The sequence below is a fragment of the Aphelocoma coerulescens genome (assembly GCF_041296385.1).
Source record: "Aphelocoma coerulescens isolate FSJ_1873_10779 chromosome Z unlocalized genomic scaffold, UR_Acoe_1.0 ChrZ, whole genome shotgun sequence".
Classification (NCBI taxonomy): Eukaryota; Metazoa; Chordata; class Aves; order Passeriformes; family Corvidae; genus Aphelocoma; species Aphelocoma coerulescens.
Window position 1 is genome coordinate 33,952,058 of NW_027184085.1, and position 16,581 is coordinate 33,968,638.

Sequence of the window (16,581 nt, forward strand, 5' to 3'; positions counted from 1 at the left end):
ATGGCCCAGCCTCTCTGGGCCACAACACTGCTGTTGGCTGTCCACATGAGGAAAGGGCTTCTCTTTGTCTCTCCCCATAGACTCTTGTGTTTAGACCAGTCACAACACAGCAGTGTTCTTAACAACTTGGTGCTAAAACTAAAGACACTCCCCAATTTGTTTCACTGATTTTCTCATTGGTCTATAGTCTCCATTTATGTGTAAGCTGCCCACCTGTCATCCCTATTATAGAGTAGGTGTATAGGAACCCTCTCCCATGACAGAAAACATTTGACTGCCACACACTTCTCTTTCCTTAGACTGCTTCTGCTAACAAAATGGAGCAAGTATAGCAGGCATGACTCAGCCTTTTGCACGCATGTATCAAAATAGCTTTTAAACTGTTAACATAGGTAGGTGATGTCTCCAGAACTGCACATAAATTGCAGAACCAGTCAACTGAAAAAATGGCCTGAACAATACTTTCACACAGATGTGTGTAATGCAAACCGTGTTAAAGCTGGAAAGATTTCTAGAGAGCTCACTGAAAGCTAAAAAGGTCTGAAAAAGAGCACCTGGTGAAAACTGTTTGAGAATGAGTGATATATGATGACTTCTTCACATAGTGTTCTTGGGTTTTATTTTTGAAAAAAAGATAATGATTGAGACATCTCCACAATATGCATGTTATTCCTCCTATAGATTTATAATAGGTTTCTTTTCAGTTATTGCCCTGTATTAAGATTGCTTACATAAACCTTATGACGATGCTATATGAAGCAATCATTTAAATGACCACACCAGTTGTTTTTTTCTAAGCAAAAGTGTTATTGATGAAATGTCACCATATGATGATACTGTTAATAACATTTTCTACCTACTGCTAGTTTTGAAGAACTGGTCTTGATTATTCCACTGTTGTGTACTCCTGAATTGTTCAACTATCTGAATTGATCAGTACCTACAGAAGCAAGCTCAGCTCTTAGCTTGGGATCTTTCAGTATAAAGGTATCACCTGACACTGATGGACTGGAAGCAAATTCCTATTTACCTCTTGACACATTGACAAGTTGCAGCTACTTTTGAGTTATGTGTTGATGTCAACAGAGGACAATATTTTATTAACCTATATACTTTGTGAAACTCCCAAGTTGCAAGACTGTACGACAACAGTAAAGTGAACAGGTCACAATGGTTATAATCATTAAAATTTTTTTTTAAATATTTTGGCACAGTTTGTAGCACTCAACACAATACTTCAGAGGCTCCTGAGCAGCTTAAAAGGCTAGCTTTTGGCATTAGCTTTCAGCTCTTCACTGAAGTTGGACATACTACGCTTCATTGCTGCAAATCTATTGAAGCCTGACTTTAGGGGAACTGTGCTGGAGAAGTTTGTGAGGCTACTTCCCAAAGCCAAATCCATTCCTTTTTCATTCTGGTAGATGCTGTTGGGGTGGGAAAATCAACCTGAGACAGAGGCTCAGCTTTGAAATATGATGACTGAGATAAAATCTGAGCACAAAAGGACCAGTTGAAGGGTTGCCTAGGTAACTCTTTCTGAATGGCCTCTGTGTAATTCAATCAGCCAACTCAGCTGGAATAAAGCTTTGTAAGTGACTGCTGCATAAACAGCACTGAGTGGCACGGTATTTCCTGAATTGCCATCTTTAGAGATTAACCATGATTAACAATTACATTTAATCACAACAAAACTTTACATTAGTCTGAGTTTGCACATGAGTCTTAAAAATATCTAGACAGTAATGCCTATGTTGGTTCATGCAATACTGTACCAGTAACACACTGTAGTTTAACACTGGACCTTGTTCTATTTTCATGTCTGTGTCAAACACCTCTGGGTGTGCATGAGCACAGAGGCAACATGAGTGGCTGTAGCAAAGAACCACAAAGAGTTGCTTTTGGAGATTGCCAGATGTCTCCTGAGAAACCTTGATCTATCTGTGTGAGATTTTTTCACCTTCCAGTTGTCCTACATCATCCCTTTCCCCAAGACACCAACGAGGCCAAAATATAAGGCCAAACACAAGCTCACAGTGCAGGCAAAACACTTCTTTCTAGTTTAACTCCAGGGTACATTACAGATGTCACAGATTGGATATTCATTTCATATTTTGCAAACTGGATTTGGCATCTGATTTTCAATGCTGACTTTCCAAAAATCAGTGGGAATAATGAAGTTCAACATATTTGTAGATCCAGCTTCCATGAATTTCAAAGCAATACTAAATTATCCACTGAAGTTGAAGAAATGAATGGGAAATAATCACGGCAGCTCTAAAACAACACAAATGTGAGTGTCACGCTGTGGACTAAGCGGCAGTGACAGAAAATGACTCAGCACAGATTCATGGCAGAGACTGCACTGTCTGTGGCTCCACCAATGTACATACTGAATATGCACTATCACAGTTTGTAGAAACTAATCCTGAAACTCTAGTTTTGATTTATTTTGGTCTGTATGATGAAAACTCTGTACTTGCAATGTTCAATATGATTATATTCTGCAACGCAAAGAAGAAAATGTAATTATAACATGATACACACCAGGAATTAAATTGCCTAAACACATATGATGGTACCATTTTAGATATCTTACGGTATCTGCCTTGACCCCTACATGCTCCAACAGAAGTGAAGAACAGTCTGCTCACTTTATGACACACCTGCCAGCACTGTGCAAAGATCTCCATTTCTTTAGGGCAGCTTAATGCTACTACCTACACATCTACACTCCAAAACTCATTCCCTGCTATGACTCTGTAGCTAATTAACGACACTGGACTGGACATATGGGAAAGCTGCATTACCTGATGTGATGTACTCTGATGATAATCTGTTAGAGGAAAACTGCTGTATTAAGTCAGAACAAAGGCCAGTTTACCCCAGTACCTTGCAATGGTCAGACATGAGCATTCAGAGACTAAGTATTCGAATATGGCATATTTTTTCATCTTCCATAAATTCATAGAATCATAGCAATATTTAGGCTGGAAAAGACACTTTAGATCATCAAGTCCAACCAAAAACCTAACACTCCATCACTAAACCATGTCCACAAGCACCATACCTACACATATTCTAAATACTTCCATGGATGGTCACACAACCACTTTCCTGCTTGATAACTGATCCGAGGCTTGATAACCCTTTCCATGAAGGAATTTTTGTAATATCTGATCTAAACCTTCTCTGACACAACTTGAGGCCATTTCCTCTTGTCCTGTCACTTGCTACTTGGGACAAGAGGCTGACCCCTACCTGGCTACACCCTCCTTTCAGGCAGTTGTAGAGAGCAATAAGGTCTCCCCTGAGCTTCCTTTTCTCCAGGCTGAAAAACCCACCTTCCTCAGCTGTTTCCCACAGGATTTGTGCTCCAGACCCATCACCAGCTCCACTGTCCTTTTTTGGACACGCTCCAGCAATTCAGTATCTTTCTTGTAGTGTCTTTCTTGGGCCCCAAAGGGGAACACAAGATTTGAGATGTGGCCTCACCAGTCCCAGGGGTACAGGGGTACAGTCACTGTCCTGGTCCTGCTGGCCACACTATTGCTAATATGAGCCAGGATGTCACTGGATCTCTTGGCCACCTGGGCACAGCTGGCTCGTGTTTAGCTGCTGTTGGCCAGCACAGAATCACAGAATCATAGAATAGTTGGGGTTGGAAGGGACCTCTGGAGGTCATCGAGACTAAATGACCCCCAGGTCCTTTCCCACCATGAAGCTTTTCATCCACTCTTCCCCAGCTTGCAGCACTGTTGCATGGGGTTGTTGTGATGCAAGGGCGGGCCCCAGCATTTGGCTTTACTGAACCTCACACCACTGGTCTCAGCTCATGGATCCAGCCTGTCCAGACCCCTCTGAAGACCCTTCCTACCTTCCAGAAGATCACTACTCCAACCTAACTTTGTGACATCTGAAAACTGACTGAGGAGGGTGTACTTGATCCCCTCATGCAAATTACCAATAATGACATTAAGCAGGATTGGCCCCAGTACAAAGCCTTAGAGAACATCACCAGAGACTGACAGCTGGATTTACCTCCATTCACCACCACTCTCTGGGCCCGACCATCCACTCAGTTTTTTACCCAGTGAACCATCCACACCTGGTCTACCCATCCACACCATGGAAAGCCAGTATCTCCATAGGAATGATGTGGGAAATGGTGTTAAATGCTTTACTAAGGTACAGGTAGACAACATCCACAGCCTTTCCCTCATTTACTAAGTGAGTCAATTTGTCATAGGAGGAGATCAGGTTGGTCAAGCAGGACCTGCCTTTGACAAACCTTGGCTGATGGGGCCCAATCCCCTTGATGTCCTGCACATGCTGTGTGATGGCACTCAGGGTGATCTGCTTCATGACCATCCCTGGCACCAAGGTCAGACTGACAGACCTATAGTTCTCTGGATCCTCCTTCCCACGCTTTCCATACCTGGGCATCACATTTGCCAACTCCAGTCAACTGGGATCTCCCCAGTTAGCCAGGACTGTGGGTAAACGATGCCAAGTGGCTTGTGAGCACTTCCATCAGCACTCTCAGTACCCTTGAAGGGATCCCATCCAGCCTTAGAGACCTGTGTGTCTCTAAGCAGTGTAGCAAGTCACTGACCATTTCCCCTTGGATTATGGGGGCTTTGTTCTGCTCTCCATCCCTGTCTTCCAGCCCAGGGGTCTGACTTACCTTGATGACAGCCAATCTTGATGTTAAAGAATGAGGCAAGAAGGGCATTCCATACCTTAGGTTTTTCCTTATTCCTTGTCAAAACATTTCCCACTGTATCCAAGAAAGGATGGAGATTGTCCTTAGCCCTCCTTCTGTTGCTCATGTCTTTCTAGAAGACATTTCATTTCTAGAAACACCTTTCATTGTTTTTAACTGCAGAAGCCAAATTAAATTCTAGATGGGCTTTGGCCCATCGAATTTTCACCCTGCATAACCTCACAATATCCTTGTAGTCCTCCTGAGCTGCCTGTCCCTTTTTCCAAAGGTCATAAACTCTCCTTTTCCTCCTGAGTTCAGCTGAAGCTCTGTTCAGGCCAGTCTTCTTCCCAGACAGCTCTTCTTTAAGCACATGGGGACAGCCTTCTCCTGCACCTCTAAGATTTGTTTCTTGAAGAATGTTTAGCCTTCCTGCACTTCTTTGTCCCCTTGGGACCACCTCCAAGGAACTCTATTCACTAGTCCTGTAAACAGGCCAAAGTCTGCCCCCTGGAAGTCCCAGGCACCAGTTCTGGCAGTTCTGCTGACCACCCTCCTTACAGCTCTGAGAATAGAAAGCTCTCCTTTCGTGGTCTCTGTGCCCAAGATGGCCTCTGACCACCACATCTCCCACTAATCCTCTGTTCACAAGCAGCAGGTCCAGCTGGGCACCTTTCCTGGCTGGCTCCCTCACCCACTGTGTCAGAAGTATCAAGGCATGTTTCACACAGTTCAGAAACCTCCTGGACTGTTCCCTTTCTGCTCTGCTGTATTTCCAGCAGGTATCTGGTACACTAAAGTGTTCCAGAAGAAAAAGGTCCAGCAGTAGTAAGACTTCCTCCAGCTGCTTATGGTATATTTTTGTCTTCCTCTTTGAACTAATTGGATGGTCTATATTAGACTCCCACCAGGATATCGATCCTGGTCTTACCCGTAAGTACTCAACCCTTTTACCACCATCATCAAGCTCTAGAAAGTCAAACACTCCGTAACATACAGCGCTACCACACCACCTCTCCTTCCTTGCCTATCCCTTCTGAAGAGTTTATAGCCATCTATTGCATCACTCCGGTTGTGTAAGTAATCCCACTATGTTTATGTTACTGCAATTACATCATAGTTTTCCATCTGCTCAATGGCTTCCAGCCTCTCCTGTTTGTTGCGCACACTGCATGCATTGGTGTAGATGCACTTTAGTTGGGCTATCAGTCCTGTCACATTTTTTCGGGGGGAGGAGCCTTAATTACTATGTGTCTGTTCTCAGGTGCTTCTGTTGTTTCTAATGGAGATGATGCTTTAGCTCTTTGCAGCTGTATATGGATCTTGATCCACTACCTCCACTGAGATGGTGAAGGTGCTGTGCGAATTTGTACAGGGACATTTCAAGTGTGCTCTGGTGTACTCAGTGCACCATGGCACAGACTGAAGGGCCTCACTAGCACACCGTTCCTCAGACATTGATGTGCCACTCCTAGGCTTATCTCTAGCACACCTGGTTTCATCCCTTTCCTCTTTCAAATCTAGTTTAAGGCTCTTTCAATGAGCCCTGCTAACTCTGATCCTTTTGCCCCTTTGAGGTGTACCCTGCCTGTCATCAGTAGGCCCAGTCTTGTTTAAGCCAATCCATGATAAAAACCCCTAAAACTCTGCTGGTGACACCACTCTTGGAGCCAGTTATTGACCTTCTGAGTTTTCCTGTTTCTTCCCTCATCATGTCCTGCTACTGGAAGAATACAGAATGACATCCTTGTGCCCCTCATCCCCTAACCAGTCATGAAAGATTTAGATGTAGCTGCATTAGATCTTCACATATAATAGTCATTACTGTGTTTCTGTGAAATTCTTTCCAGCTGTCATAATTCCTTTTACTTTTTATGCATTAGATCCTCATTTTTTCTTGCTGAGATTTGAGACTGTCTTTTCATTACAGAGACATTTGCAGTGCTGAATATCAAATGTATACTAATGCCTAGATGGGATAATTGTGGTACCCTAGCATATATTTTATTGTTATTATTGATGATTAGGAAATTAATCCTCTATTAGGAAAACGCATTTTAAGAAATGAGATTAGAAGTGTTATTTTGCTTGGTGTTCTCTTTCATACATCTGTAACAAATATTCTTTTAAACCCATCTACATACATTCTAAACTCTTTTCTTGCTACTTCAACTATTCTTTTATTTAAATCATTACAAACAATTAAAGTGGTACAAAAACTATGGATGCTCCATATTTCACAGTTCTTTATGCAAGAACATCTATCAAATATTTACGTATAATCCCAGGTTAGAAAGCGCTTACTGGTTTGCTCAGGATTGTTTTAGAAACATGGGATGGTTTGGATTGGAAGGGACCTTAAAGATCATCTACTTCCAACTCCCTGACATGGGCAGGGACACCTTCCACTAGAGCAGGTTGCTCAAAGCCCCACCCAGCCTGACCTTGAACACTTTCACAGCTCCAGTTGGGGCATCCACAACTTCTCTGGGTAACCTGTTCCAGTACCTCACCACCCTAACAATTTCTTCCTAGTATCTAATCTAAATCTATCCAATTTTCTCAGTAAAATTTTTCAAAAATGAAGGAAATTATGGTGTGTTTTACATTGTATAAACAATAGAAATATACAGTGACATTTCATCCACAATTATTTTGTTTATAAACAACAGCTTATAGCAAACTCCATCTGCCAAAGTCACAAGGCAGTCACTCCTCCTAGCAAATGTCACAAAATCACTGTCTCTATAGAGGCTTACACTTATATTAGGAAAAAACAGTTGCTTTTTTTGGTACAACATTGAACAGAATTTAATACTTTTCTTCCTCACATTAGGAGAAAATGGAAAACAAGTACAAAGAACCACCTCAAACTTCTGAGGACTTCAGAAATACTGAATCTGCCACTGTTTACCAACTAATCTCTACTGTATAACAGCTATAACATATGAACTATAAATATCATATTCTGAGGATTAATCTGTTAGTCCACCTAAGATGAAGAGCTATGATATGAATTCTCATGCTTGTACATTTCTTGTGCATTTTGGCTGCTGATACTTAATCAATAAAGAATTAACATGAGGGCTCCAGAAGAAAGGAAACTGAAGACAGGAATTATTTGCAGTTCAATTTGCTTATGCTGCAGTACAGATACTGCACCACCTTTAAAGAGGCAATTTCTTTCCTTGCTGAAAAGGACTGCTCAGGTCTTTTTTTGCTTTAGGGTGGATTTTTGTTTGTTTGTGAGGGTTTTATTTTGGAAATGAGCTGTGTACAACCTAACTTTTCACAATGAGTAAGTCACGAAAAACTAACTTATGTGATCATGATCTCAAATGTTCTCTGTCCCAGAGGTATATAGTGATTTTAAAAATTGAGGTTTATTTTTTTCTTTAGAGGGCACATCTCACACTAGTCTCTTTCACTAGAAAGGCAGAGAGTATAGGCAATTGGAGCCCTACTAAGAACAGCCTCAAGTCTCTGCCTTCTGTTTCTTCTCTGTAAGCTAAATCACTCATTTGTATTCTCTTAGATCTCATTAAAAAAAAAAAGTGAAACAAGGTGAGATAGTAAGCTTGTACAAGAGTATGCAATTTCTATGGGGTGACTAAGATAGAAAGCAACATCTTTCCTCACAAATTCTTGAGTAAAAGTCAAGCAGTTAGTAATATTAAATCCCTGAGCTTTCAGAATGCATTCTGTATATGCAGATACTCTTCTTAGGACAGTTAATTTGTGCTAATCCTTGCTGCACTTTCAACTCACTGAAAAGAGCTACCTTTTGAGTGGACCCTGTGGGAAGGAGTAAGGTCAGGTAGGTGTTTGGTCCAGATTCTGCTATTGCTGCTTGTGTCCTCTTGGGCACTTGCACAAATAAATAAAATCACAGCTCCCAGAGCTTATATGCTAGTTTTTATGCTATGTTATTGTCAGCATTTTTCGGGGAATTTGAAAAGAAATTCTCAGAATGTAACACACTAAACTGCAGTCAGCTCACCAGGAGATGTAACAGCTACGGTATCATGGAGATACTTCTGAAGAATAAGCCTTTGTCTTCGTGCCATTTTTCACAGTCCTAATTTTCAAGTAAGTCAAACTGGTATACTGCAGCAAAAAGTGTGGACTAGGTGACTGAGTAGCATTGTGAAAATAAAGCAACCCCTTTTGATAGCAGCACCTTCTCTTTAAGTTGCAAAGAGCAAACAAGATGCAGACATTTACTTTAGACCAAGTGTGGCAACTGAATATTTGGGCTCTGGAAAGTAATTTTTTTATGATGAATCAAACAAATACCAGGGATGCTGGAATATATCACGGCCTTACAATGAAGGCTGCTCTAATCTTCTTGACCCTCTCTCTCTATGAAATCGTAATGTTTAACATAGCCCATATTATTACCCTGAGACAGAGAATGCAATGCTACTCACATTCACACCATGCTAATTTGATGTAAATGGAATGATTACTCCAGGGCAGGGGAGATATGTCCCCATCAGGGCTCTGTCCTGAAATGCAGCACAGGGTGCTGCTGCTCTTCAGTGGGGAAGGCAAAACATGCTTTACCAGACTGCTGCTCAGGTAAGTGGATTACATCCTATGCAAACAATGAAGCCTTTGCACCATTCTCCTATGGCATAAAAATTGCCTTATAGTTTCATGGAAAAGTTATCTCAGTCATGATTGGCATGTAAACACTTTCCAGCGGGGTTTCCACGGAAGCAGGAAGAACTGTGTGCGTGTGTACGTGTGTACATGAGTATGTGCGTGCATGTGTGTGTGTGGGTGTAGGTCGGAGGAAAAGGTATTATCTTCAGATTGGAAACTATTTTCAGGTAAGCCACAGGTTAAAACGACTACCAAATGCTAGTTAAGAAGGTGGCAGGGGGTGGAACTGGACTTCTCAGAAGGATCACACTCTTGAAGGGCATTTTATAAAACATTTAATGAGATAGTAGGTGTCCTTTTAGTCTTGTTTCATTTTCTTACGCATGCTTGGTACCACTCTATGAAGTTTTATATAACAGTCTTCTCCTCTGTGGCAACCTGCTAAAGGTTAAGAGACAGAATGCTGTAAGTAGACAAAGTCCCCATGGAAGATGCAATATCCAGCAGAAAATAAGGCAATTTCTGACTTCAAATAAAGCAGTAATGTCTTACAGATGGTATGGTGGGAGGAGGTATTGTTCCCTCCTGTGCTGGCTAAGGAATGGGAAGGAGACCACAACCATCTGTCCTTAGCTGATGATCCCAATTTTATCAAAGTGTAGGATATCAGCTTCTGCTTATAGGTAAGTGGGGTGATATGAGTCTTACTATCTGCACAAATGATTGGGTTGCTGGGTACATTTTCTGCACAGTCTTTTTGAATTTCTGCAAGCAGCATCAGGAAAGAGTTTTTCATGTTGAAGAAGGGCTTGAGCTACGAAGAGAACAGCTGACTTTCCCTGTAGGACAGTGGAGTAAGAAAAATGGAGTTAAGGTCCTAGATAAAAGGGAAAAGTAAGACAGTGGAGTTTGGAAGAGAGAAACAAAGAAACTAAAACCAAAACAAAACAAAAAAGTAAGTTAGGTGAAATATACCAATCATGAAATCTTGCAGAAGTTATTAACTTGACAGTGTCCTCGAATCTATTTAGTGTGGTGTTTCAGCTCTGTGTAAGCCTTTCCCTTCTTTCTTGAAAAAGAAGGAAAATGTAAAGATGTTCCTAAAAAGCCCCTAAAGAAACCAGGAGAGGTATATGGAAAACTAAATCATGGCAGTTGGGAGTATTATGCTTTTTAAAAGAATTATTTTACAAAATATGAAAATGAAAATACAATATGAAAGCTGGTTTTTTGTCCTTTGCTTGCAGTCTTAGCCTGAGACCATCTTTTCACAAGAGTCTTTTTCTCAACATTGTAACTTTAAAACAATAGAGGATTTATAAGTAAAATGGATTTATGCACATATTCTGATTTTACTAGAGGAACATAGAATATTTAATGTACTTATTTTCAGACAATTCTAACTCAAATATAGAGACTGATATTCTCAAATGCTTGTGTCAAGGGATTTAGACCCAGACACTATAATCAGCATCAGTGAAAAGTAAAACAAAAAACCACAAACTTGACTATGCTTGTTTTGCAAGAGGGAAAGGCATGAAGACCATAGTAGAAATTGACAATGGGGGAGAAAGAATTAGATCCCTACGTGGGTCTTCCGTATCATCACTGCAAAGATGTTCCAGGATGACCTGCTATATGAGTATATCCATTTCACATCCCACAGTTTTTAGGACAACATTTTTTCCCCCAAAGGCATATTTGAAGCTTTGTTCATCCAGACTGATAGTTTCTAATTTTCTCAGTTCTAAATTATCATTACCACAATATGGAGGCACTAATAGTTAATTTTTTTAAGAGATTTTTCTAAACAGCACTTACGGATCACAAAACTGTATCTTTAGACTAAGCAAGTTGAAAACTGGAGAGAAGCGATTTTATACTATCTTTCCAAATTCTGACACTACAGCAATTCCTTTTGCATTAGAGTAAGGAAAAATAATCAAACTTTCAAGCTACTTGATTGAATTCTACTTAGAAACAGAAGCAAATTATATCAGTATACAATGGAGAACACTTCATTACAAAAAGATCAAAATTCAAGACCATTTGTAGGTCAAGTTTGGAAAAGCTAAATAGAAGGAGGAGGGCAATGACCAATTCCCCTTCTTCAAATTCTAATATTCATCAGTGAAAAGGGTCACAGAAACGATGTGTGTGGGCTTCTGTTGTAGCCAGAAATTTTGTTGTCTTCTATAAACTGAGAGTAATCCTATTAGTGTCCATGAAGTCAATACACAGAGCAGAAGGAAACTGAAAAGCCCAGTGTTAGCTTCAGAGTGATACTACAGTTTGGGAAGGTGTTTAAGGAAGCTATACACAAAAAGCCAGGCAATACACTGAGGAAAGGCTCTAGCACACTACAGAGTTGGCAGAGATCCTGACAGGGAAGGGTCCTAAGTATTATGGAAGCCTGTTTATTTTTTCCATAGATGAGTAGACTATTTGTATTACAACTTCTCAAAAATTCCAGTATGCACTTTTAACTTACAAAATACGTTTCAGCATATCAATACTCAAGCAGCCTAAGACAGCTGCCAGGTTACCAATGGAAGAAGACAAAATTGGAAAGGCCACTGGGGAGGAATCCAGCGTGGACCATCTCAAAATGCAGTTAGGAGACTGCTAGTTTTTATTTTGACAGCAGACACCTGAAATCTTTTCACTCAGATTGATGGAGCTAAATCTGCAGACTCACTCCTCCACCAGTTACAAACCTCCCTGCTATGCTCTATTGTGCCATTTGGATAAGGATAAATACTGTATCCCACATCTAATACATGAGAGTAATTGTTCAGAATTTCCTAATACTTGCTGAAATAAAAGTTCCAAAGCCTGCATCACTGCAAATTTAAAATGTCTAAAGGGAGACGAAAGGAAGGCATTGCTGAGTAATGTACTCTTGCAATAGTTTTCCCTTCTTTCCCTGCAGTTGCTTGAAACTGAAACCATTATCTCAAATTATAAAGCTTCTTGACCTTGCTGATTTCTGAACAAGCCTAGGAAATGTTTTATTACAACGTAAATTGACAGCATGTGGACACTGCTGTGATATGTGATTGCTTTTTCTTCATTGTTTTCACTGAACAATCTCAGTGGGAAAAAAATTTTATGAAGCAAGATAACAGAATGCAGGATGCAGTTGTTTTTGTACAGGTCCTCTTTTATAATGAATTTTGACTTCCATGATGCACATCATGACAGGTTTTCTTAAGAGAACAGGTTTTGTGCAATGTGACAAGCAATTTCTATTAGCTATATTTAGGGCTGCAAGCATCTTATCTGTAGAGTAAAAATACATTTCCTAAAAGAACAGATTCCAGACTCTCATCTTACCTTACACTGAAGGGCAGGAGCAGAAGGCAAGAGCTTTTATATATGGCAAACTGTACACTGGATTCAGTTCTAAATGAAATCTAAATATTATGCAGACAGTTCATACTGTCAGCTTCTTTCTATTAAGATGTTTACTTTCAGTGAAAAGCACTATCAAGCATGCAATACATTTACTAATATGAGAATAAAAAGAAGAATAAAAAAAGTCACTAACCTCTTCAACATTATGGGCGATTCCATTCTGCACTGGTCCTGAATCACTTGGTGGTGTTACTGCAACTTCCACTTTTGCACCTTTCTCTGTGGCATCATCCATAGATAAGAGTGGGAAAACGACAGATCAGAATATTAAGTAACAAATATACTAGTGAAATAGCTGTCATATATACAGTCTGAGCAAATTATCAAATACTGAAGTTTAACCAATATCTGTGTTAGAGAGAAAATATTTGCCTAGTACACATTTTCAATAAAAATCTTACAAGCAGTGAGCTAGCATTTGGAGAAATACTTAAGTTCACTGCACTAAGTTCAGTGCACTTTGTTTATGCTAAACGCACTGAGCCCAATACTTCAGGTAAAAAGTGACATACAGCACTCACCCCTGACATTATAGAATGCAACATGTTGCATTTACAGGTGAGGGGATATATTCAGTGATTTAAGTTTTGTAACACACTAACCCTTGAAATTAGTAAAATTGCTTCCAAGCTGTAATCCTGCTGTCTCCCATGCACAAATGTGGGGAAAGAGTAAACAGATGGTGTAATAATATCCAGTAATAGAGGACGATCTTTAAACCAGAATCCTGTAGTCCTTGTGCTAAACTCCCACAGGAATTAAAGGGTTAAAGTTAGGCCTTTGGTTTCTGATGCCAAATTTATTAAAATTTATTCTTAATTTCACTGTCTTGGAATTCTCTAAGTGGTAATTACCTCTATAAGTATGTAGGACATAAATGTTGTCAATGGCCCCAAATCCCTTGGACAATATAAAGTAATGGGGAACAGCAGTATGAAACGCCTTACTCAAGTTCAACATGCCTTATGGTATGCTCTTGTGCACAGAAGTAAATACAGCTGTCTAGTTACATTACTGCTATCCTGAGATTCTTCTAAATTAAAAATCTGAGATCACAGCCACAGCAGAGTGCCAGACTATCCGTAATTATTTCAGTATATGTGTGTTGTCTCTTAACCCTGCAGTCAGCATTATGGTTTATTAACAGACTGTCCCAACCAACTGCCTGATTTTGGAAGCAAATAATATCTAAACATAACACAAGGTCAGAAAAAGTGTCAAGTAATAAAATGATTCAGATTTTACTGGACACACTTGTATCTGATTTTCTAATGCAGATAATATGATGAGGTAAAGTAGAGAAAACAGGTCACAGTAGAGATTTTCTCTTAGCATAGGAACTTTGGAACTAAAATACAAATTCTTGCCTTAATGGCAAACCCTAGTAAGTTAATTTTGTACAGTTAGCATAGATGGGCCTAAATGACTCCAAGCAAATAGCATACAGACAAATCAAATCTTAAATAGGAAGGTGATGCTTTTTGTGACAAGGGTGGTACCACATAAAATGCATATTCTACTAGAACATTTAAATAAATTGATTAAATTTTCCCGTATGTACCGCAAGTAAGTTTTGCCTCTCTGTCACTTCAACACATAACCAAAATCAGCTTTGCTTTTTCTTTTCAACCAGACAGAAGGCTTTCTATTCTTGCATTCAACTCCAGTCCCATCCATAAATTTCATACTCTTCGGTACAGAGAATCAGAGTATTTTTACTAAAATAGCATAAGTGATGTAGGAGAAAATAATGATTAACAATTTTCAAACAAAATAAAACAGTGAAAGAGACTTCCAGGAACAGGTGATAAATCTGTAATGCTGAACTCACCATGATTAGCAGCTCCATTCTGCCTTTCACTGTCCTCTACCTGGCACTTCTTTTTGGCAATATTATGCAGAATTGAGGCCCTTTCCTTGAACTTTCCTAAAAGAAAACATTGTCATTATTACAATGCAGCCATTTTGAGATGCAAAGTTTCTTTGCCATAGCTTAGGCTCCATAGAACAGTGCTGATAATCCATTTCAATTCCTCTTCAAACAGCAAATACACTATTAAACACTATCTCATGTTCCCATATACAGGGTGGGATTTTTTTTTCTTTTTTGTGGAAATAAAAATGCAATTTTTTTTTTGAGAAATCAACAAATAATAGACCAAGAAATTGAAACCAAAAGCTATGATTTTTCTTCGGAAGAAGTCAGTAAAGTCCCACCTATAAATGTGCTGGTGTAAGATTTCAGCTGAAGCAGAAGATGAATACAGATTAATAAAGATATCATAAACAAACACAGTTTCAGTTCCCAATTAGTAGTACAGTAGAATAGAATTTTATATTAACACATATATTGCATTACAGTGAGTGTGGTTAGCTTTGTCACTTTGGACTCATCTACGTGTCTGTGATTTCTACTCACTTCAATGCTTGGAAAATTATCAAGAAGATTATTCTGGGAGTTATTGAAAAACACCTGAAAGACAACACAGTCACTGCTCACGGCCAGCATGGCATGAGGGGAAAGTCCTCCTTATCAAACCTGACTTCCTTTTATGACAAGGCAATGTCCAGCCCACAGCTGGATAAACACATCACGTGATGGGCGAGCAACTGGCTCAGTCAGGCACAAGGGGTTACAATGAATGGGGTGACATCAGACTGGAGACCTGTCACTGGTGGGGTTCCACAGGGCTCCATCCTCAGCCCTGTGCTCTTCAACATCTTCCTAAGTTACTTGGATGCAGGACTGGAAGGGATACTGAGCAAGTTCACAGATGATACAAAACTGGGAGGAGCTGTTGGCTCCCTTGAGGGCAGGGAGGGCCTGCAGAGAGACCTCCACAAATCAGGGGGCTGGGCAACCACCAACCATGTGAAGTTCGACAAGGGAAAGTGCTGGAATCTGCACCTGGGATGGGGCAACCCTGGATGTATGGACAGACTGGGAAATAAGTTCTGGAGAGCAGTGCCATGGAAAGGGACCTGGGGGTCCTGGTCAGTGGCAAGTTGAACATGAATCAGCAGTACCCTGGCAGCCAAGATGGCCAGCCATGTCCTGGGGTGCATCAGGCACAGCATCACCAGCCTGGCAAGGGAGGGGATTGTCCCACTCTGCTCTGCACTGGGGTGGCCTCACCTCGAGCACTGGGGGCAGTTTTGGGCACTGCAATATGAGAAAGACATTAAATTGTTAGAGAGTGTCCAAACGAGGTTAATGAGGATGATGAAGGGCCTTGAGGGGAAGCCATATGAGGAATGGCTGAGGTCTGTCCAGCCTGGAGGAGACTGAAGGGAGCCTTCATTGCAGTCTCCAGCTTCCTCGTGAGGAGAAGAGGAGGGGCAGGCACTGATCTCTTCTCTGTGGCGACCAGTGAAAGGACCTGAGGGAATGGCCTGAAGCTGTGTCAGATGAGGTTTAGGTTGGATGTCAGGAAAAGGTTTTTCACCCCAAGGGTGGTTGAGCACTGGAACAGCTTCCCAGGGCAGTGGTCACAGCACCAGCCTGACAGAGTTCAAAAAGTGTTTGGACAGTGCTCTCAGGCATGTGATTCTTAGAGATATCTTGTGCAGGGCCAGGAGCTGGACTTGATCCTTATGGGTACCTTCCAACTCAGCATACTCTGTGATTCAGAAGGGGAAGAAGAAATCTCCAGAATATATGATTTTCATATCAGATTCTTAAAGGTAAATTTTCTTCTAAACCTGCTAGGCTGTAATTTTTGTGTCCCATGAAGTTAACCATGCAGCTCAACCTCTACACTCTCTCTAGGGCAACACACTCTACAGAGGTCCAGGGTTCTGTCACTCTTTATTGACCACTGTGTCCAAATGCTATGTTTAAACTAGGCAATGTC

The 16,581-nt window shown here is 40.6% G+C and overlaps 1 protein-coding gene across 1 annotated transcript in view; it reads right to left on the bottom strand.

Moving 5' to 3' along the window:
• Positions 1-16,581, bottom strand: part of SLC24A2 (solute carrier family 24 member 2) — a 108,069-nt gene that overhangs the window by 11,988 nt on the left and 79,500 nt on the right. The window contains exons 6-7 of the mRNA XM_069001578.1: positions 14,559-14,654; positions 12,861-12,946 (exon numbers count right to left, since the gene is read on the bottom strand). Coding sequence (XP_068857679.1) covers positions 12,861-12,946; positions 14,559-14,654 — 182 coding nt within the window. The remainder of the gene's footprint in view (positions 1-12,860; positions 12,947-14,558; positions 14,655-16,581) is intronic.